The sequence below is a fragment of the Sphaeramia orbicularis genome, chromosome 18 (assembly GCF_902148855.1).
Source record: "Sphaeramia orbicularis chromosome 18, fSphaOr1.1, whole genome shotgun sequence".
In the NCBI taxonomy this organism is placed as follows: Eukaryota; Metazoa; Chordata; class Actinopteri; order Kurtiformes; family Apogonidae; genus Sphaeramia; species Sphaeramia orbicularis.
In genome coordinates this window covers 26,852,935-26,874,542 of record NC_043974.1, presented here as the reverse complement: position 1 = coordinate 26,874,542, position 21,608 = coordinate 26,852,935, and the positions used below count along the sequence as shown (strand labels likewise).

General features: G+C 37.1%; 1 protein-coding gene across 6 annotated transcripts in view; it reads left to right on the top strand.

The window, feature by feature from the left end:
• Positions 1-21,087, top strand: part of LOC115438316 (serine/threonine-protein phosphatase 2B catalytic subunit alpha isoform) — a 103,637-nt gene extending 82,550 nt beyond the window's left edge. Inside the window, exons 9-16 of one of the 6 annotated variants that reach the window (XM_030161878.1) lie at positions 847-972; positions 3,426-3,497; positions 5,319-5,345; positions 7,527-7,611; positions 10,959-11,056; positions 11,465-11,473; positions 15,303-15,332; positions 19,292-21,087. In XM_030161878.1, coding sequence (XP_030017738.1) covers positions 847-972; positions 3,426-3,497; positions 5,319-5,345; positions 7,527-7,611; positions 10,959-11,056; positions 11,465-11,473; positions 15,303-15,332; positions 19,292-19,494 — 650 coding nt within the window. In that variant the 3' untranslated portion in view covers positions 19,495-21,087. The remainder of the gene's footprint in view (positions 1-846; positions 973-3,425; positions 3,498-5,318; positions 5,346-7,526; positions 7,612-10,958; positions 11,057-11,464; positions 11,474-15,302; positions 15,333-19,291) is intronic. The other 5 variants (XM_030161880.1, XM_030161879.1, XM_030161881.1 and 2 more) reach the window with 5 other exon arrangements.
• The last annotated feature ends 521 nt before the right edge of the window (positions 21,088-21,608 follow it).

The window sequence follows — 21,608 nt, the reverse complement described above, 5'->3', positions numbered from 1 at the left end:
CAAAACAGGGATTGATTTTTTTTTTTTTTTTTTTTTTTTTTTTTCTTCCCCCAAACGGCTGTTTCTACCATTTTGATGCTTATGCAGTTTTCCTGATTTAATTTACACATCTTAGTTCACAGTTTTGTTAATGCAGCTATTAGAGACATGTTTAAGAAAATGCTGTGTGCGTGTGTGTGCATGTGTGTGTGCTTGTATGTGTGTGTGTGTGTTCTAAACTGCACCAGAGATTGACAGTTGGTGTCTGAACACATCCAGGCATCAGTCCTGATGTGAGCCACACCATTTCACACCTTTCTCAGTTGTTTTTTTTGGCTAATACAGCTTCGTAACAACTCATTCCTTCACCTCATAAATTATTAGCTAATAAAGGTAGAAAATCAAAACCAACCTGGACTTTTAAGCATCTTAGTAACATTGTTACTTAATTAAAGGTCTAAAAAGTTAAGAATAAAAACTTCAAACTATGGTTTAATAGACCTGCTTCAGAAATTAATGTCCGTTTAATGGAAAGTAAAGACTGTCGTAATCCATCTCCCTTTATTATAATAAATCTGTAAAACTGAATAAAATGAATATTGCTCTGTATCATTTGCAGAAGCTATCCAATAAATTCTCTGAGTGGTGGTTGGAAACAGGATGTAAGAAGCTAATGGACCAGGACCACAACTAAACCACTTAAATGAAAGAAACCATTACATTTTAATATTTGACCGTTTGAAATTGAACTGATGTTCAGAGGGATTTACTCTGCTTACCATAAGATATTGATGAGGAAAATGTGGAGTGTGTGTGCGTCTAAAATCCTCAATCGTCTTTTTTTGTTTTTTTCTGTGTCGTCCACAGCGGCGGTGCTGAAGTACGAGAACAATGTGATGAACATCCGACAGTTCAACTGCTCACCACACCCTTACTGGCTGCCCAACTTCATGGATGTCTTCACCTGGTCCCTGCCTTTCGTCGGAGAGAAGGGTGAGCACATAAACACCAGCAAAAGAAAAAAGGAAAAATGTTTGCAGCACTGAATTCTAATGGCTTCCAGAGTCGATAATGGAAAGAATCTTGCCTCAAGAAATGTAGCACAGCATTCCACTGTTTATGATTGATTCATGGTAAATACACAAATGATTTATGAGCCAGAAACATGCATATCTAAAAACAAGCTAGAAATACTGGTAAAACGTGCACTCTCAGCAAAACTAGTTAAAATGAATAAATCCAGGTTTATAATTAAGCTGTATATGTACTTTAATTTTATTGTTGTTTAATTAATGATTATCCACATTAACCCTTAGGGGTCTGAGCCTATTTTGGCCGTTTTTGAGTACTTTTAATTTTGCTCTTTATATACTGTAAAAAGAAATGTTTACTATACCCATGTTTGATATCTTTTTTTTTTTTCAGCATGACTTCATCTATATCATCTGCTTATTATTTTTTTTCACTTTAACCTACTATATCAACACAAAAGGCCAAAAAACACACAAAAAATATAAAATCTGATTTTAAAAATGTATATAATGTATTGCATAAATAACACAAAGATGCTTAATGAACTTTTTCAAAGACTTTAAAAGTGAATATTGGTTCCAAATATTAGGTATATAAAATCAGAATTCTTAGAAATTAAAACTATACTCAAATATTTGACATAAAAGCATATCTTTACAGAGGCATTTTCTCCAGTTTTCTCACCCACCCTCCCCGGTCCTCTCGGTTTCTGTATCCGGTTCAGTTTGGGGTCATTCTCACCCTTAGCTGTAGTGCTAATGCAGTCTGTGGATTAAAATCCGCAGATTCGGCCAGGTTTTTTCCGTTTTGAAGAAGGACAAAAAATTACGAAGATATGGTCAGAAATGTAATGCCCCCCCCCCACCTCATTTTCATACTTTTTTTCACGTTTGTTTGCTCCAAGTTCAAAACGTCATATCACCGGTTGTATTTGCTCTATCAACATCAACTAAAAAGCAGGAGAGTGTTTCAAGTCCACACTTTCGAACGCAATTGTGGTCTACATGACCGACTTCCGACACTACGTGTTGAAAATGTCATGTGATTCAGTCACGGGGCTGTGACTGTGGACCCCTAAGAGTTAAAATTTAATAGAATAAATATACATGCAAAGTGTAATGGATGTAAAAAAATATATATATATGTAATGTGAAAAGTCGGTTTGTCTGCTCATGATGGTTCAGCAGAGAAGTAAAGATTTTTCTGCCTTTTACGAACAACTTGTTGACTGAATTATGTCTAAGCATGTCTAAGTAACAGAAGCCAAAACTGTCTGTCCTTCAGCTTTTCAAGGCATTTTAATAGCTTATTAAATGTTAAACCTCCTCGAAGTTAAAATAACCACATTTTTAACTTAAGTTTGCCTCTTTTTTTGGTGTGGCAAAAAGTGAATGATTAGAATAAAATATAAACTGAGGTTGAAAATAGTTTTAAATGCATGTATTCATTTTTCATTCTGTGGCTGTATTTATTTTTCTGTAGCATAATTTTAGTTGAAAATGAATATGTATTGGTTCAAATATTATCCGTCTATGTTTGAAGCTCCTGCCTTGACCATTGTATGAATATAGAGTACTGTGCAAACCTCTCAGGTCAGCTTCAGCTTTATTTTTGCAGGATATGGTCAGGGCGCATACATATTTATATCTCAGTCTTTTTACTCAGATATGACAAAACACTTGAAATATGTTGATAGTATTAAAAACACAAAAAATAAAATCTGCAGGTAAAAGTTGGTATTTAGTGAGACTTTTGTTCAGTGTTCATGTGTTTCACATGTCTTGAATGAATCTTGGTCTATATCAATAATGAGGCTGAGAAATGCATACACTATACACACTATAAAATGTGTGTTCATCGTAACTGATAAATCTGTGTCTGTTAATTAAGGTTATAATAGTTTTGGATTTTTCGTTGTAGTTTAGTTTTATTTAGTTTTGACATTATTTCTTTAATTCAGTTAGTTTTAATTAGTTTTTAGAGCAGGTTTGCTAGTTTTTATTAGTTTTGGTTTTTCTCAATGCTTAGTTTTAGTATTAGTTTAAGTTTTTTCGTGTCTTTTATCATCATATTCAATTCTAGTTTTCGTCATTTCGTTAGTTTTCGTTTACAATAATACCCTTGCTGTTAATCTCTTTCCACATTCAGTAAACTCATTTAGGGTGTGACACTTTCATATATGACTTTTGTGTGTGTGTGTGTGTGTGTGTGTGTGTGTGTGTGTGTGTGTGTGTGTGTGTGTGTGTGTGTGTGTGTGTGTGTGTGCGTGTGTGTGTGTATTACTCATGAGAATCATCTGACCCTGTGTTGCCCAACTGACTTCCTGATTTTAGTGTAGAACAAGTATGGACTTCTATGTTGATGCCATGCTTTAAAACACACACACGTCTGTTTTATTTGATGTTTTTCTGCAGTGACCGAGATGTTGGTGAACGTTTTGAGCATCTGCTCCAATGATGAGCTGACGACTGACGAGGAGCTCGACGGTAAGAGACCCATCATCTGCCACAGCAGCTGCAGTTTGGCTCAGATCCACTAGAGGGAGCCCTTTACCACAGGGAGAAACACCCATACACATCATTACACTGTTTATTTGTCTTTATACACAACACCTACAGTATTTAAACCCCTGACTGCCTAAATGCATTTACAATTATATAAAAAACAATATTATGTTGCTGTGATGCAGACGTGGAGATTGTTCATTCGAATATATCCTATTCAGATTCAGAAAACTATTTATCCCATATGGGCAATTCATTTGCAGCTTACCACAGACATCAGCCCACATCCAAAGTGCAATGTGACAAACATAAATAAATCAGTGCACAAATACAGGACTATTAAAAGCAACTATGAATAAATGTATTTAAATAATCAACAATTAATAAACAATAAATACCAATGCAGACTAAAAGACCCTAATGGTTCCACTAATATTTAAAAGAAGAAAAGAAAAAAAAAATCTTAATTAAATGACTAAACTGGCTTCTGTCAGAGTTTAAAAGTGATATGATGCTAATTAGTGGCATAATTGTCATAATATTAATCAAACTATTTTTCCAATCTCAGGTATGTAGTTCATTTTATTGATGCTACTATTGATCAGTTCCTCCAAGCAAAACAAAAATGATCCAAAACAGGCTCTTAAAATTGATCCATCATTATCAGGGATCATAGATAACAAGGTAACATGTACATTCACAAAGTGTTGAGCAGCATTTCTTTACAAAAACAGTGGACTTCTGAGGCACATTTGCAACAATAATCTACAAGGGGTTATTCCGGATAATTAATGCTATTACTAAAGTTTCAATAGTTTAAGATATTGTGTTATCAAAAGGCAAAAAGAGATTAGAATTAAGACCACAAATATGTAAAAAAAAATAAAATAAAATAAAAAGTTGTCTAAATGCTGCTAGTGGAGGCTTTTTCACAAATAAGTTGCACTTGTTTTACCTTCATGTTTTAGTCTGCGTGTATAAAACTTATCAGGTGGATTCAGGGTGGCAGCTTATCTACAGTGAGATGACCGGTTTCCCTGTGCCTGCCCCGCCTTTTACCGCCAAACAGGAAATGACCTCACCTTCTCCCCCACTCTGTGTGTGTGTGTACTGATGCACACAGTCCTGCTATGTAAACAGCATACAGGGGCGGACACTTGGCACCATTCTACCCACAATAGAAACCCTTCATAATAAAACCTACAGTCCGCTTTAACATCTCACTATATTCTCTCTCATTCACTTTATCTTCACATTCCCCCTGTTCTCACATCCACTCTCCTGTCTTCTCTTTAGCTTATTTATTTGAGTTTCACAGCCATTTCCACTCTCATGTACTTTTCTTTTCACCGTATCGACATTCGTATTCTTTCCCGTGCGTTTGTCACTCACAGTTTTTTTCTCTGCACTCACTCAATCTTTGATAATCCTTGTGTTTCTGTTTCCTTTCTCTTTATCAGCTTTTGGTTTCCATGGTTTCAGTTGCAGTTCTGTTGATATTTTCCAACCTCACTACATTTTCACATATTGCACTGTTTCCTTTTTTTTTTTTTCTACTTTTCTTTCTCTCTCATGCTGTAATGTTGTCATCTAATCTCTCTTTTTTTTCTATGTTTTCCAGAGTTTTGTGTTCAAGGCATCGCATTTTTTTTTTTTTTCCCTTTACACTTGTACTTTCTTGCCTCTTCTTCTTTCACCACCTTCCTCCTCCTCTATCCACCGCCGCCTCTTTCATTGTGCAGCCATCCACTGATCTTTCTGTCCTTTCTCTTGTCTTCTCTTCTGGGGGTGTTTCATGAGAAGGACAGCTAATATATCCCCCTAAAAAAGGTACAAACAGTAGCTTTAGTGGCGTGTGCAGCCATAGATAGACTTCTGCACAGTGCTTGCTCTATGTCTCTCAACTAACATGATTGTTTACAGCACCTCCTAACACCTCCGAGTCTCACTAGTCGCTTTTCCATTGATCCTCAAATTGTGCAAATATAACTTGCGCTTAAAAATGTACCTAACGGAAAAATGTCAATTTGGCAAAACTCATTTTTCGATTAAAGGTTTTTGCGCTGGCAAGAGGTGGTTTTTCAGACATAGTGCAATTGGTATATCATGGAAAAACTGCAATGGAAAGACCTTTTTCTGCAACTAGAGTCACAAGAATAAAAACAAAAAACAAAAAACAAAAAACAAAAAACAAAACGTTGACGGACATTACAACAAGCAAAGAAGAAGAGTTTTAAAAAAGAAGAAGAGTTTTAAAAAAGTTATAATTTAATCCTGCTTTTAGATGTAAAGCACTTTGGGCTTCGTTATGTTATTGTAAGGTGCTATATAAATAAACTTTGATTTGATAAGAAACTGGGTGCAGTATGTGTGGACACACCCAGAAACGTAAACATTTTTAAATTTAGGACAGGATAGAGGGGTAATATATAATAATAATGAATATTAGAGCAGCGCAATATATTGTTTGAGCATCAGCATCACAATGTACGTGTGCAGTAGTCACATCGCAGGTCCTGCAACGTAGGAGGCAAATGAACTCAATGTGTTCAACCTGGGTACCTGACACACACTGCGCATAGCGATCCTCCAATCACAATCCCTCTTTATCAGTTTGCCAAAGCAGACCACGCCCCTGCACATGGAGTGAACGGCTGGTAACAACATTGAAAAACGAGCAACGAACAAAAGAAAATCACCAAAAACAAAGACTTGGTGCCAAAAAGAAAAACAATGTCAGTTATCTGGATTTAATTCGGCTACAAGAAGGATGATATTAAAACAACAAAACAAACAACAACAATGTTCTGTGTCGACAGTGGCTTGCACCTGTCACCACAACGAGAGGAAACACAACTAATTTGTTTAACCATTTACGTCAGCACCACAACAGCTATTATATCCTCCTGAGTATTTTTTTAACATCGTAATATTTTCGCAAGGTTAACAAAAAACGCAATGTCAGTTTTTTCCAATATCATGCAGCCCTAATAAATATATCTGTAAATCAAAACGATATTTATGTTTGTCTCCATTTTTATGGTATGCCTTCTCATTTCATCTCGCGATGACAAATGAAAAAAAAAAACATTGCATTTGTGATTTAATGGAAAAACTGACTTTACACACTTTTTTCGACATATAGTAAATATTGGTAAAGTTTTGCACATATGTCCAGTGGAAAAGCCGCTACTGCTGATCTTATTTAAGTGTTTTTTACCAGAATAGATGTGATGCCCTGGCTTAAGCTAATGCCAAACATGACGCATCAATGAAAAGCGACATTCTTTATAAGCGCCGACACTACATCAGAGTATTTCAGAAAGCATATTTAGCCCTTTAGACCTACTCATTTATGCAGGAAATTGCATTCTAGTGCCAGTGTCAGAGGTTTTCTGCAAGAAATGGTGAGAGGAAGAGTAAACGAGCTCTTTCCTTTACCCAAGCTTTCACCATCACATCAACTTCATTTCCATCCCTCATACTCCACTTGCTCATTTTCCACATCGGGTCCCTGGGGTCTTAAATCTGTTATTCTGCAAAAGAGTCTCTTTAAAGCAAGTTATGTTTTCCACTCAGGGAAAAAAAAAAAATCCTGTTTGACTGACTACAACCAAAACACAGCATGGGAGAAACCCCCTCACATATGTATAGAGTGTGCTCATCCAAAGTGGACAATAGGACAGGACACACATGACATAACGTGTATGTAAAAGGTTAAGATGTGAAGTTAAAATCTGAGTGTCATAACTGGCAGCATGAACGCACTGAATGCTGGGATTTCCTCTGCCCGTTGCTGTGATGCGTGGGTGAATTGAGACTTCAGGCTTCTATAACCACATTGTGTTTGCATCTTGTTTATCCGATGAGTAAAACTATGCTCTGTCTCAGAACCACATATGACATCAAAATTAAAACTTTAGAATGTCTGAAGAAAACACAAATAATGCTGTGTAGGTTACGTATCTACAGGAAGTGCTTATGACTGTGTTTGACCTCTGACTCCGCCAGGTGCCACAGCTTCTGCCCGTAAGGAAGTCATCCGCAACAAGATCCGTGCCATTGGAAAGATGGCCAGGGTATTCTCTGTGCTCAGGTATGCAAACACTGGAAACTGACCTCATGTTCCTAAATTGAAACTCTCATGTCATGTTACAACATCAGGCCTCGTGCTTCATTCACTGAAATTTCACTTGATTGTCTTTTAAAAGGAGTCAGTTCTTTTTTAGTTTTTTCTTTAACAAAGTCAACTTCAGATGCACCAAACATTAGCTGTGTCCAAAATCACATGCTTTATACCCTAAACCTTCTGCATACATATTTACTGCATAGTGTGTACTTTTTTTCTGTTTCAGATGTTTGCAGTTTGAGTTGCAATTTGCTTTTCCATTGAAATCTCTATGAAATGATGTAATACAAATGAGACTGTTCATCTTAGCAATTGGTGTCAGTTGATAACTAGCGCTAGCATCTCATTAGCTCATGTTCAATTTTCCAACTGTAAGACTATCCTGCTTTTTGATACGAATAATAATTTGTATGAAACTATATCTTATCCTACCTTATAAACCATATCAGTTTTATGCTGTTTTTGCCTATATTTCCTGCTCTGTGTATTAGTACCGTAATTTCCAGACTATTGAGTGCACCTGAATGTAAGCCACACGCTGCCGTCTCCAACGTCTCACCATCGATTCATTGAGGCCAAGCTTACGTGCAGCAGCTCTATTTCCTTCTTCGACAGCCAGATCCATCGGCTTTAACTTGAAAGCTGCCTCATATGCATTTCTTCAGGTGTTTTCCATGATGTGGGTGTGTGCATGTTGCGCAAAAATGACTGATCTGAAGAATTTAGTGAGTGCGTTTGAATTACAGCGATTCGAATGGTTTCATTGGTCCACTGCGACCTGTTTGGTAATTTCATTGGTCTGGTGTGATGATCCTAAATGTATTGGCGGCGTGAAGCTCGTTAGCCCGTAAAACATGAATTAGCCGCATCATTGTTTAAGCCGCAGGGTTCAAAGTGTGTGAAAAAAGTAGCAGCTTATAATCTGGAAATTACGGTATTTAATGCATATAAATAAACTCTAGCAGAGCAGGTAGTGATGGTGCACTATTCCAACCTGCCACAATACACTGTAGGATGCAGCACTTGCCAGTGTAGTATACAACAGGATAACTGTTATAGTCAAATACTACATTCTGCCATTTTCTTTTAGCCAGAATTAGCATACCAGTAGTATGTGGGATTATATTTCAAACACAGGTATTCCTAGCCATCTAAAATGAACGTGACTCATACTATTATAATTTAATTTAGTTTAGTTTTATTTTATTTGTTTCAAACTTTGAAGACAAAAAGAAACAATAAAAGTAAGAAATCAGTTACATATGCACCCATCAACGGTCATTAATTACAGAAAAAGTGACAAAGTACAATAAATTTAACATAAATGTACATCATTTCTTCTCTATTAGTGCAGGTAACATCCCCTAAGGACAGGTGGTTCTATAGCAAGTACTTAAGCACACAGAAAGAGTTGAAGCAATGGCACAAAAAAGGCTGGAAGAAGAAAAGCTCAGTAGTTCTCAAATTGATGAACTGTTAAATAAAGCAGATGATTTTCCAAAGCATAGTGTATGTATTGGATTGTAGTACTCTTCATGGGGATTAGTGGATTTTATTAGTAGTATTTCTTTATCCTACAAATACAATACAATAAAATTCAGTCATTATAAACACTGTAAAACATAGAGTATTCTCAAACTCAATAGGATATACATATGTTTTGCAGTTTTTTTAAAAACTTGTATTTCCTTGTTTTGGTCGAACAACTAGTGACTGTGAAATGCACTAGACTACTTGTAAAAGTTCTCGTAACTAAGAAAAGAGCACAAATAATAAAACATTGAGTCCCAGACATGACTATCATTTTTACCAGATGTGGGACATTTGCAAACAACAAGCAAATCTCGAGTCTTAACCTTTAAGTCTCAAACAAGTCCTGGGTTTCTATGGTTGAAAATAAGGCAGGTGGAGTCAGGTCCCTGTTAAAAGCCAAGAAACTGATGAGTCAAGTCATATGAACTTCTGATGATCTGTCCACCATGAAAAGATGAGCCGTTGATTACAAGTCCCCCAAATTAACAACACTGGTGTGTGTTTTAATATTTTATTACTAATTCCACTGCACTCTTATCTTTCATCTGTAGTGCTAGAAATTGTGACTTGGGCCTAACTTAAGTCAAGTCATGTGACTCGAGTCCCCCGTCTGGTAACGACAAAAAATAATGAAGAGCATATTGTAGAAATCTTAGAAACAGGTTCATATAACTTAATTCTGCTGTCAGTGCCCTTGACCAGAGTGCTGTGGCAGATCTGGATTTGGTCGGTCCCCGAGTGCCTTCAATGGCAGCTCACTGCTCCTAATGTGCTAATGCTAACTGCTAATGCTAACACTAGGTGCTGTGTGTGTTATGGGTAAAATCCAGGGACCAAATTTCCCTACAGGGGTAATAAAGTGAGTTAACTGAACAAAAACAAGAGGGAATCGGTTCAGATTGTTTAGGACTACCACATATATTTAAGGCACTTCAGTATATAGAACATTTCTACATTGTTTTAGCATAAAATGTGCTTTAAAGTAGTGAATACAGTGCTGGCTGACTACTTCGTGTGCTTCTATTGTGTGTTTTTTATTGTATAGGCTAGCTATTTTTCTGGCTGTCTTTTTTTATTCATTTATTATGGCTATGTCCCTTTTTTATTTATTTATTGTTCTTATTCTCTATTTTTATTTTTTATTTATTTTTCTGTACATCAGAAACAGCAAAAAAAACCCAACATTCAATCAAGTAACATTATTGTGCAGGAGAGGTTAGAAGCCAAAAAAGGCTTAAATGAATACCTTCCCAGAAACGAAGAACACGTTAGAAAAAAGAATTAAAAATACAATATAACTGAATTAATAAACTAAAGTAAGAACAATAAAAATGTAAATCACATTACAAATCATCAAATACAAAGCAAATGATATGTAGCCTTACATTTTTTCATGAATTAAAGTCCTTGTGAGATGCTTTTTGAACAATGATAAAGTAGATGTTGATCGAAGTTCCGGTCGTAGATTATTCCACAGATTCGGTCCACGATATTTCAGAGAATACTGACTGACAGAAGTTCGGCAATACAGAAGATAAAATTTGCTTGGATATCGTGTGGAATAGTTGTGAATAACAGAAGACAACATAAAGAAATTCTGAGAAAGTTTGGGAAGAATATGAGTTAAGTGAACATATTTGTACATGAAGACACAGGTCTGAACTCTTAGATCGTGTGCGTGTGCTTATGTATGTATGCGAGCAATGACGTTCACAGAATTTCCATCGGGATCAATAAAGTACATATCTATCTATCTAATGAATAACATGGTGCTGTTTCAGAGAGGAGAGCGAGAGCGTGCTAACGCTGAAGGGACTGACCCCGACAGGCATGCTACCAAGCGGAGTGCTGTCCGGTGGCAAGGAAAAGTTGCAGAATGGTAAGACTGTCACCACGTACCCCGACCACGGCCCCCAGAACAGATTCACATGCACATTCCCCTTACACAGCAGTCCCCTCAATAGAGTGCTAAGTCAGAGTTTAGGATATACAGAGGCCTCCCGTTCAAAGTGCTGCCTCAGTTGTATCATAGACTCAGTTACATGTCACTTGTCTTTCTATCTTTTCTACCTTTTTAGTTAAAAATAACTAAGCAGCAACTTGAGCTCTGTGTAATTTTCTTACAGTATATTTCTCACATCCAAAACAATCTCAACAGTCAACAGATTTCTTTTGTCTGCTTGTCTTTTCTAACATGTCTGACATTCCCCGTCCCCGTCTCTTTCTGTATTCCACTGGTTTTATCTCAAATATTACCTGTATCTTTTTCTTTCTCTTCTCTCCCTAGAAACTGCAGGTATAATCGGTTGTTGCAAGTATTCTGTCGTGTTTTTTTTTCCCTTTTTGTTTTTCGTGAGACAAGTTTAGAGTTCAGTTCACCCTGTCATGTTGAATTCCAAACGCTCCCTTAAATGAGATTTGACGAGCCGCTGCAGTGAGGAAGTCGAGGCTTTCTGGTCGACGCCTTTGCAAAAAAAAAAAAAAAGAAAAAAGAAAGAAAGAAAAAAGAAAAACATTAAAATTTTTAGCTGGACTCCTGACAGAAACGCTCACTCTATTGTGTAGAAATGTATTTCAGATCTGGGCGGTGCACTGTCAGGGAAAAAGATGCGGAACTTGTGTGATTCAAAAGGATAAGTTGGAATTGACACCAACCAACTGTGAACGAAAAGAGAGATCACTGCCGTCTCCTTTTCGTTCACGAAATAAAGCAGAAATCCAGACAACTTCACTCTCTTCTCATGGGTTCTCACACTTTATGCAGAAAGAACACCACAAAAAAAACTCTCTACTTGTGTCTTTTCTTAGCTACTCTCTGCAGTTGTAGCATCCACATTATATTTACTGGACTCTGGAGAGTTTGGGCAGAGATTAGGAATAAAACTGCATCATTCCATACAAACTCCCCTTAGCCCTCTAGTTCATGTCACTGATTTCCTCGGGGAAAAAATGTGAAAACTTGGATTAAATCTGTGAAAACATGAAAACCTCTACTTTTCTAATTATTTGACACTGTCCCCCTTGAGTTAAATTAAACCACTCTTAACATTAACATTCTAAGGCACACCATTTGCTCATTTTGACTTTGGATTGGGTTGAAATTTGCACGAAAATCCAAAAAACTGATGGGATAATTTCTTGCATTTATTCATGTAATCATTCATTTTCATTTTTTTGCAACCAAATTTTATTTATGTATAGCATTAATTACAGTTAATTAATCATATCTAGAAGTTATTCGTTTTTTCTGTAAATATACACAGTGTACTTTCTAATATTTCATTGGATACAGTCACCGTGGCGTCATTTCAATAAAGAAATTGTCGCTGTTGGGTGGAAACCTCATAAGTCCTTTTTTTCAGGGGGGGCGGGGGTTGTCATAAAATGCTTCTATTGGTCAGTCTTCATGTTGACTTGATAGTTTTAGGAATATTTAATTAATGAAGTGTTTGAAACAGCTTGTGACTACATCTCTTTCATTTAGAATATACATTGTAACTATTTTGGACATAAGAGGTTTCCACCCGACAGCGACAATATGCCATGACGCAACATTTACTTCTGTCATTTTCTTGACAGATAGCATTGATGAACCTAGACCTGACCAAATGAATCAACCACAGATCATAACACTGCCCCCACAGGCTTGTACTGCAGGCACTAGGCATGATGGGTAATCACTCTGAAGCAGGGTCAGTCAGGACTCATTAGACAACACAGTCCAATTTTTATGCTCTCTATCAAACTGAACGCTTTTTAAGAAATGAATAATGTGAAGCTGCATCAGTTTGGATTAAAGAAACATAATGATCATTGCAGTAATTATACAGTGGAAGGATCTGAACTGTACGTTTAGTTAAATCCAGGCGACACATTTTTATTTTGGCCCAGAATGTGTACCTTCGTAGCTTAAAAAAAAACACCTACAACAAAAAATTTCTTGAGGTTTTTGCATGGGTAGCTTAAAAATGGAATGCCCAGACTAGCGAAAGTCAAACCCAATGAAAAGACCCCATTATAATCCTATTCTCTGACCCAAACTGTTTCTCAGCCCCTATTGGTCCATATCTAAAGGCTACATCCACACTAATGTGCTGTCTAAATTAATCTCACAAATGACTTGAATAACATCTAACCAGAGTTTTTATTGAGGTGATGAAAAAAAGTGAATTTTGCCTGTGAGGATAAATAAAGTTAATGTGTATCTGTATCTGTGAAAGTAATCTGTTGTATAATGATAAAATGTAGTTTTGCGCCTGTAATTGCCTGTAAAAACAATCTGCGTTGAATTAACAGGGTTCGTACAGGTGCTTGAAATCCTTGAAAATGCTTGAATTTCAATGTTGTATTTTCAAGGTCTGAAACGTGCTTGAATTTTTGTTGAAGTGCTTGAAAATGCTTGCAATTCTAACCCTGTGATGAGATTTATCTGTTTATTTTCAATATTAACTCTGCCAGGTTAGATGACATACCAAAGCTACATACAGAGAGGTGATACTTTTGGAAAAATAAAACTTTTAGGTCAAAAAAGAAAATTAGGTCGACTCCAGGTACATTTTTATCTTAATCTTTGGCTCTTCTTCTTTTTTTTTTTTTATTTTTTATTTATTTTTTTTTTATGTAACTGTGGCTATTTGGCTATTATGAAACATAATTTTAGATGTTTATAGCATAACACAATATACATCTTTGTGATAAAAAGTGAAAAAAAATAATCCTGAGTGTATGTATTCCCATAGATATGTATTTTACCCCAGCAATAATTTGAAAATGACCCTTTAAAGTGCTTGAATTTGACCTTAAAAAATGTGTACGAACCCTGAATTAACCACCAGTATCTTAATATGTCTGTAGTTGGTCATCAGGGGCAATGTCTTGTTTACTTTCGGAAATCCTCATGTAAACACCAGACGCAAATCAGCACTTAGTGGAGAAAGTGTTTCTGCAAATACCTTGAAGTTTCAACACTAAAGCTGGATAATAATAATAATGTGGATTCCTATTATCCGCTTTAAAACAAATGCATATTAGTGTGGACAAGGCCTTAAGCACATGAGACCTTGTAAATAAATAGCTTTGATTTCTTAGAAAGAGAAATAATTAGACCAACTTCTTCATATACGTATTAATGTACATTCACTGTAGAGAGAACCCCTGTGGAAGGAAAGTGATGTTCAGGGATTCCTGTTCCAACATAAGTAGAATCACATGGCTCCCCCCGTCTTCAGGCACACACCACTGTGCTTCTACTGTAATGTTGACTCCCATCAGCCATTCTGTTCTCTTTGTGCTGTTTTTTTTTTTTTTTTTTTTTTTTTTCAGTTCATCACCATCGTAGTTTGTTTAGCTTTTACTCTCTATCATCTCTTTCTTGACTCCTGTCTTTGTGTAACGCTGACGTCCACACTCGTACGTTCATTAATAATCTTAGTTCTGATTGTGAACATGTTGGTAAGTGGTTCATGTAGAAGTTGTTTTTTTTTTTTTTTTTTATCCCTTGCTTATTCTTGTCACATACAAAAACAAGCCAGCACTTTTGATATGTCCTATCAAAAGATGTGCGGTTGTGGATGCTGCTCACAACTCAACATTAACACGTCTCCATGTGTCGATAAAGTTTCGATTTTTCCGCTATGACGACGCCATGAATCCCACATTTACACACGCACCTGTTCTTCTTCTTCTTCTTCTTTTTCTTCTCTCCGTTTTCCACCACATACCAACCTGACGAATACATTAACAGCTTCTTCGTGTCGTCTTTGCTGTATTCATCGTCTCTGTCACGACATTATTTTTTTCTTTGTCAGACGTTTCCACAGCACCACACAGATGCAAGCCTCTCTTTTTGAGGTTATTTACCACCACGCACATGTGTCACGTTCCCTTTACAGCTCTGGAACACATCAAAAAAAAAAAAGCTCATCCCTCTTCTCCTCCTCTTCCTCCCCCTTCCGCCTCTTCGCTAACATCCATGCGTCCTTTTGTCATAAACTGTGGAGATGACGTTAACCTTTTGTTGTCGGCATTGGCTGTCTTTGCTGCTCATTGACTTGTTCCTGGGACAAAATGAACTCCTCTGCTCACTTCTCTCATTCGTTTTGCAACCCCCCTCTTCTTCTCTTCAGCTACTATTGAAGCTATTGAGGCTGACGAAGGTAAATGGGTCTGGCCGCCCTCTTCTGTTGCTTCTAGCAATAGACAGGGGGCTCCGCTGGGTTTTCATCCATCTCGCTGGTGCTTGAATAGAGTGTGTTGGGTGTTTGGGCTAACAAAATGTGGCATAGTATTAACAGAACTGAAGTAAGTAAGGAAGGGAATCCTGTGCTCACACATGTTTTAAAGGGGAACGGATTTCATAGCACAGATTTGCTAAAGTCACGCTGTCATTTTGAGTGAGTGCAAAGCAGCATGTTTCCGACACTGCTTTGACAAAGTTAAAACATCGCCTCTAATGGCATCCCTCCTGCAAAATTAAGACAGTCCACGCTCTTTAATTTGAAGAAATGAACATTCACACTTTGATGATGGAGGAGGTGTAAAAACTTGGAGAATATCGGTTCATCTGGCAGCTGGATCGAGCTTCCAGCAGATACAAGCAGCGCAAGTGTTAAGTCACACATCGCCTGGTAGATCGCATTTAGGCAGCTTAACTGACTGGGTGATAAAATGAGAATTATTGTAATGTAAATATAACAACTATTCATCAACAGTTTGATATCATTTCAATATTTAGATCGCACCCACAAGGCCGATCTGCATTATGCATGTATAAGTTGGATATATTCAGGATTCCAACAGGGTCTTAAAAGTCTTAAAATTACAAATCTGCATTTAATACCTTAAAAGTCTTTAAAAGGTATTACATTTGATATGGCAGGTCTGAAGTTATATTCCCATAAACTTGCTGGCTTTATTGTGTTTAAATGTGTCTGCAAAGAAAGTAATGTTAGTCAACTCAGTTCCACCCTTTCCAACCCGACAATTTATATTGAGGATGGGAACCAATTAGTGCTAACTTTGCAGGAATGACTCAGGGACTGGAGTAAATAAACACATTTTCCTAAATTCTAGGAATCACAGATTTTTGCCAGTATGGTTGTGAAATAGGCATTCAATTCTGTTCTAAATAGTTTGAAAAAGTCTTAAATTTAACTTGTAGGAACCCTGATGTTCCAGTAGAGGCAGCGGTATGCTATGTAGCATTGATGTCACTGCGTTAATAGACCAGTCGGGATCAGCCTGTTAACATATCGTCGCTGTCACGCAGAAACCTCTTATATCCAAAACAGTTCTTTTTCAGGAAACTGGAGAAACAATGTATATTCTGAAGAAATAAATGGAATTAAGAGATGTAGTCACAGGCTGTTTTCAACACTTTTCATTGGTGAAATATTTCTAAAACTGTCAGGCCAACGTGAAGACTGACCAATAGAATCATTTTATGACATAACAGCTACAAAAAAAAAGACCAAAAATTAACTTAAGAGGTTTCCGCCCAACAGTGATGATATTCAAATAACAGTGGATTAAAAGTAATATAGTGTATACATTCCAAAATCAATTTCAGTTTAACAGTTTTATTAACTTTAACTTTCATTTTGAAACATATCATAACAACTATTGATATTGACTGATTTGCAGTGTTTTTATCTGAGTCACACTGATCAGGCCAAACACTTGAATAAAGCAGGAATGTCTGAACTTTGCAAGAGGAAGTTTTTCATTTTCATCACTCATCGTGGTGATTTTACAGTAGTTTATCGGCTTTTCTTACTTTGTACCAGTTTACCTCCTGCTCTGCTCTCACACAATACAGCAAAGTCTTGCTATGAAACCTTCTGATGGTTTTTCCCCTTTGAAATGACTGAAGCAGTTGTGCATTGTTGTTGCAATTCTATTATAACGCTACTGTTTTCCTTCTGAATTGTTTGGCTCTGAAATCCGAATTGGATTTTCCTCAAAAAGCATTTGATATCTACCGGGAGTGGCGCAAGAACAACCTCAACTGCGAGCTAAATAGTAGTTTGCCAGCTGCTATTTACGTTGGAATTGTCCAGTACTTCCTCTTTAGCCCCATAGAGGACAGTCATTACAGTGTCGAGACTCCTGTGCTTCTCTCTCCATGTGGATCCTCTGTGGCCCTGCTGTGTCGTGTTTCTTTCCTGTGAGCTGCTAATAACCTGTGTCTGACCTGTGCTATGCAGCAACACAACCAGCCATCACGCCCCACTCTCCAATCTGCCCTCTAAAAATGAAGCCCCCTCTCATTACAGTCATCTACTCAGTTACACTTTTTACTATCATCAAGACACACACACACACACACCTTCTCCAGCCTCCAGTCTTCTCGGTCTAAAAAAATGGCCTGAAATGAAACTTAATGGAACTGAATTTTGGAACAATTGCGCCCTTAAAAATACCCCCTTTGGTTTCAGTAAAACAATTTGTGTCACATTTCAGTGGTTTAACTTCGTCTAATTCCAGCATTCAGTTCAGATTCACTTAATCCCATTTTCTTTAACCCACATTGTGACCCCCCCCCCCACCCACCCCTCATAACCTCCGGTGACCCCCATAATTGCTGCATGCTCCAAGCAGACATAACAAGTTGTCAGCAACCCAAGTACCTCTGTAATGTCTTTGTACGTGAGCTCAGTCTCAACGTGGTTCTATTTTGTGGAAGTGAATGTCTCAGTGGGCTCCACACTAGTGTTTTATTCTCCCCACCCTACCCCCCACCCTCGTTCCTTTGCTTTCGTATTATCATTCTCCTTCTTCCTTCCTTGTCTTTTAATCTGTGATATGATGGGGCGATCTGGATCGTTGGGGTCTTCAGGTGTTCTGGTCTGTGCCTTTCAGTCTGGACAGATTATCTCAGCCGTCAGAGTATTGACACGATGTGTGTAAAGTTATTAAAAACAGAACATATAGACGTTACACGATCGTATTTATCAGTGATTAGAGTTCAGCACTGTGAAAACCTGTTGACCCTGATGCCAGGAGTACCCGCTTTAGATTAAGAGGGATTATTAAATCCTTTTGTCTGTCTGGTGGTTTTATTTAGAAACTGAAAGAAGTGTTAATGTGTTGTCATTTCATTTAGAAAAAACGGTAACACTTTATGTTAAAGTGTACATATTAACCATTAATTAGTATTTTATTAACATCTATAAACATGTAATTTATATATATTTGCTGTTTTTTTAGTCATTATAAAGCATTTATTAATCCTTAATCTGCATGACTATATTCTACAACTACAAGGCCATTAACTAACATAAATACTGCTTATTGGTTGTATATACATGTATTAAGATGTAAATAAGCTTTGCTACATATCGTACCAAAAGAATAACTTATTAATTGCATCTAATAAATAAGATGAGTTCATGCGTAACAAAACACAAAACTACTGGGGTTAATAGTGTCCAAATCACTCAAATGTAATTCTTTCCCGTCAGAGTAATTTATTATATTATTCATAGTTGTGGTAATTCACTAATATTTGGACACTTATTAATCCATACGATTCTCAAGTCTAAACAAATGGTTAATGGCCTCATAGGTGTATGATGGGGTCTATGTGCTCTAATAAGTGTTATATAATGACTAAGAAAGAAGCAACATCCCACTAATGTGTATGTCAATAAGCAACTTGGTTAATGGTTAATATGTGTTCTTTAATATAACGTGTTACCGATGTAGTTTCTCCTTTTCTATTGTTTTCATGTGTTGTTAAAATGCTCATTGTGAACATATGTTAAGAGTTTGTGCTGTTGTCTTAATAAACACGGATTGATAAGGAGATGAGGGTTTACTGTAGTTCAGAGTAGAGTCATGTAGTTATATGTCATACTTTCATGGGTAAAGTGGGTAGTTACGCTTAGCTCAAACAGGACTGACAGGTTTTAGTCTTTTTTAATATGGATCTGTCGTTGTTTTTTTAGATTTAACTGCTTTTCTCTGAGTTCAATGAAAGAAATCCAATTCTTTTCATGTCTGGGTGAATGTGAGGAAGTGTGACCCCATTTTTTTGTCTGACCCGTCCCCTCTAAAGTTCTTCCTCATTACCTCCTTTTCCTCTTGTTTTTGTTTTTATCTCGCATCTCCACAGCCATCAAGGGCTTCTCGCCACAGCATAAGATCACCAGCTTTGAGGAGGCCAAGGGCCTGGACCGCATCAACGAGAGGATGCCACCAAGGCGGGACGCCCTGCCCTCCGACGCCAGCCTCAACTCCCTCAACAAGGCCCTGTCCTCGGAGACCAACGGCACAGACGCCAAGGGAAGCACCAGCAGCGGCGGCAACATCCAGTGAAGGCCAGCGGCAGGCGCCATCTTGGCCGAAGGGGCTGCCCCGCCCCCAGCCTCATCACGGCCCGCCACCACAGAAAAGGGGCAAAAGGGTGAAGGAGAGTGAGGAGGGGGGAGGGGTAGGCATGTACGGCTCACACTGGGGGGACATCTCACTCGCTAGTCTTTGGATATGCCTTCAAAATGTTAGTTCATTGTCAAATCTGCTAAGTTATTGCCGGTTCACATTTCTGAACAGTCAGACCTGGACGGGGCCTGATTCTACACCACAGTATGTCAGTCAGAAAGACACAGAGAGGGACAGGAAGATCTTAAAGCTGATTCTTTTACCTTTTTCTTTTTATTTTCTCGAAAGACCCTTGCTCATTTACACCGAAACGGAAAGTCGTGTAACTTCTTACTAACTATATTGTACGTTTACAAAAATACAGCACTAAAAAGGACAGACATGAGATAATGTTTTTAACATATAAGGGTGTACAAACTAAATAAGGACTATTTATTGATAACTTTTTTTTTTTTTTGCTACTCTTATAAAATAGCTCTGAAATTAATTAGGCAGTCTTAAAAAGAATGTTGCAATGTTGTCGAAATGCCAAATAATGGAACGTTTTATGGTTTTGTACATATTATGCTTACCTCAGGTTCTTTTGGTGTGTGCTTTGACCTGATTTTTCTGTATAATGGCTAAATAACTCAGTAATGAATACCTATTTTCTTGAGTTTCATAACTGGAATTTACATTTACCTATCTATCATTTGCAAATATGTTTATTTTTTGTCTCTTTTGGAAAGGGGCGGGGGGGGTAGATTTATTGTGGCTTGCTGGAACTGAGTGTTAATTTTTCTCTTTTTAAGTATTGCGAACAAAGTAAAATAGAGAACTTATATTGTGTAAAAAAAAAATAATAATAATACAATAAAGTGTCTGCCTATGCATGTTTTATAAAAATCAAACAACAGAAATAGAAAATCTGAACACCTTGGCTGTGGAAGCCTGTTTTGAAATATATTGCGCTTTAGTGACATATACTGGAACTGTATACCTGCATACTTTCAATTACCACCATGATGCTCTATGCCTTCAACTTCTTTTGTAATTGAAGCATTTAATTATCTAAGATGGATGAGAAATCTTATTTTTAACCTGCGCTTGTAAGTGCACACAGTCCAATTACGCATGTTTGACAATTCTTGTGAGGTGTGTGGTTACATGTGGAACTCAAAAATGCATGATTAGCTGTTTGTGTCATAATAACAGGTAAAAAAAAAACAACAAAAAAAAAAACAAAAAAGTAACTCCAAGTTTTGTTCTGTTTTGTAAATGTGCCACAGAAAGTGTAATTTGATTATTATTTGGAACTCTGCTTTGTATATCAGTTACAGGTTTGATACTGCTCAATACTTTAAGATGAAACAAAAAAAAAAATACTTAGATCTTTTTTAAGAACTGCTTAAGTGCCCAAGTAATTCACTACACGACATGAAGCCTTGCTTTTGTAATTTAACTTCAGAACTGTTGGCAGATGAGGCATGCACTTGCAACTATGAAAAGTATTTTATATAACTGTTCAATAAAAATGTGCATGAATTTCAACTTGAAACGAACCCTCTTCTCCTTTATGTGCATGTGTGCGTCTCCAACTGTCCTAAAGCGACGAATACGCAGTCATGTCGGATAAAATTAAACACATCACACACATAACCCTGAAGGCATTTTTGGCTTTTAAAGTGTGTGTTTTCCAGAGATATGTACCGGAAATTGCTGGAAACACACAGAACACCCATAAATTAAACCTTCAAGAAAACAAAAGACGCAATATTTCACTTTGGAGTTCAAGAGGTACAAAGATGGAGATGTTTTAATGATATTCCAAACTGAGATACTGTGTGTGTGATCAGTTTGCGTAAACTTGTTTTTTTACCTTTTTGCTCTGTTGTGTACAAATCTTTTCAACCCAAGAATTTGGCACCGGCTGCTAAGTTCTTGGATGGGAAACCACTCTTGGGCAATTTCACAACAAAGGTGTTTCCTTTTCGTTGACCTTAGTGACTTCTTTGATTAAACTGAGAAGACAAAGCCAAGATTGTGCAAACATACCTGTGTACATAAGAGAC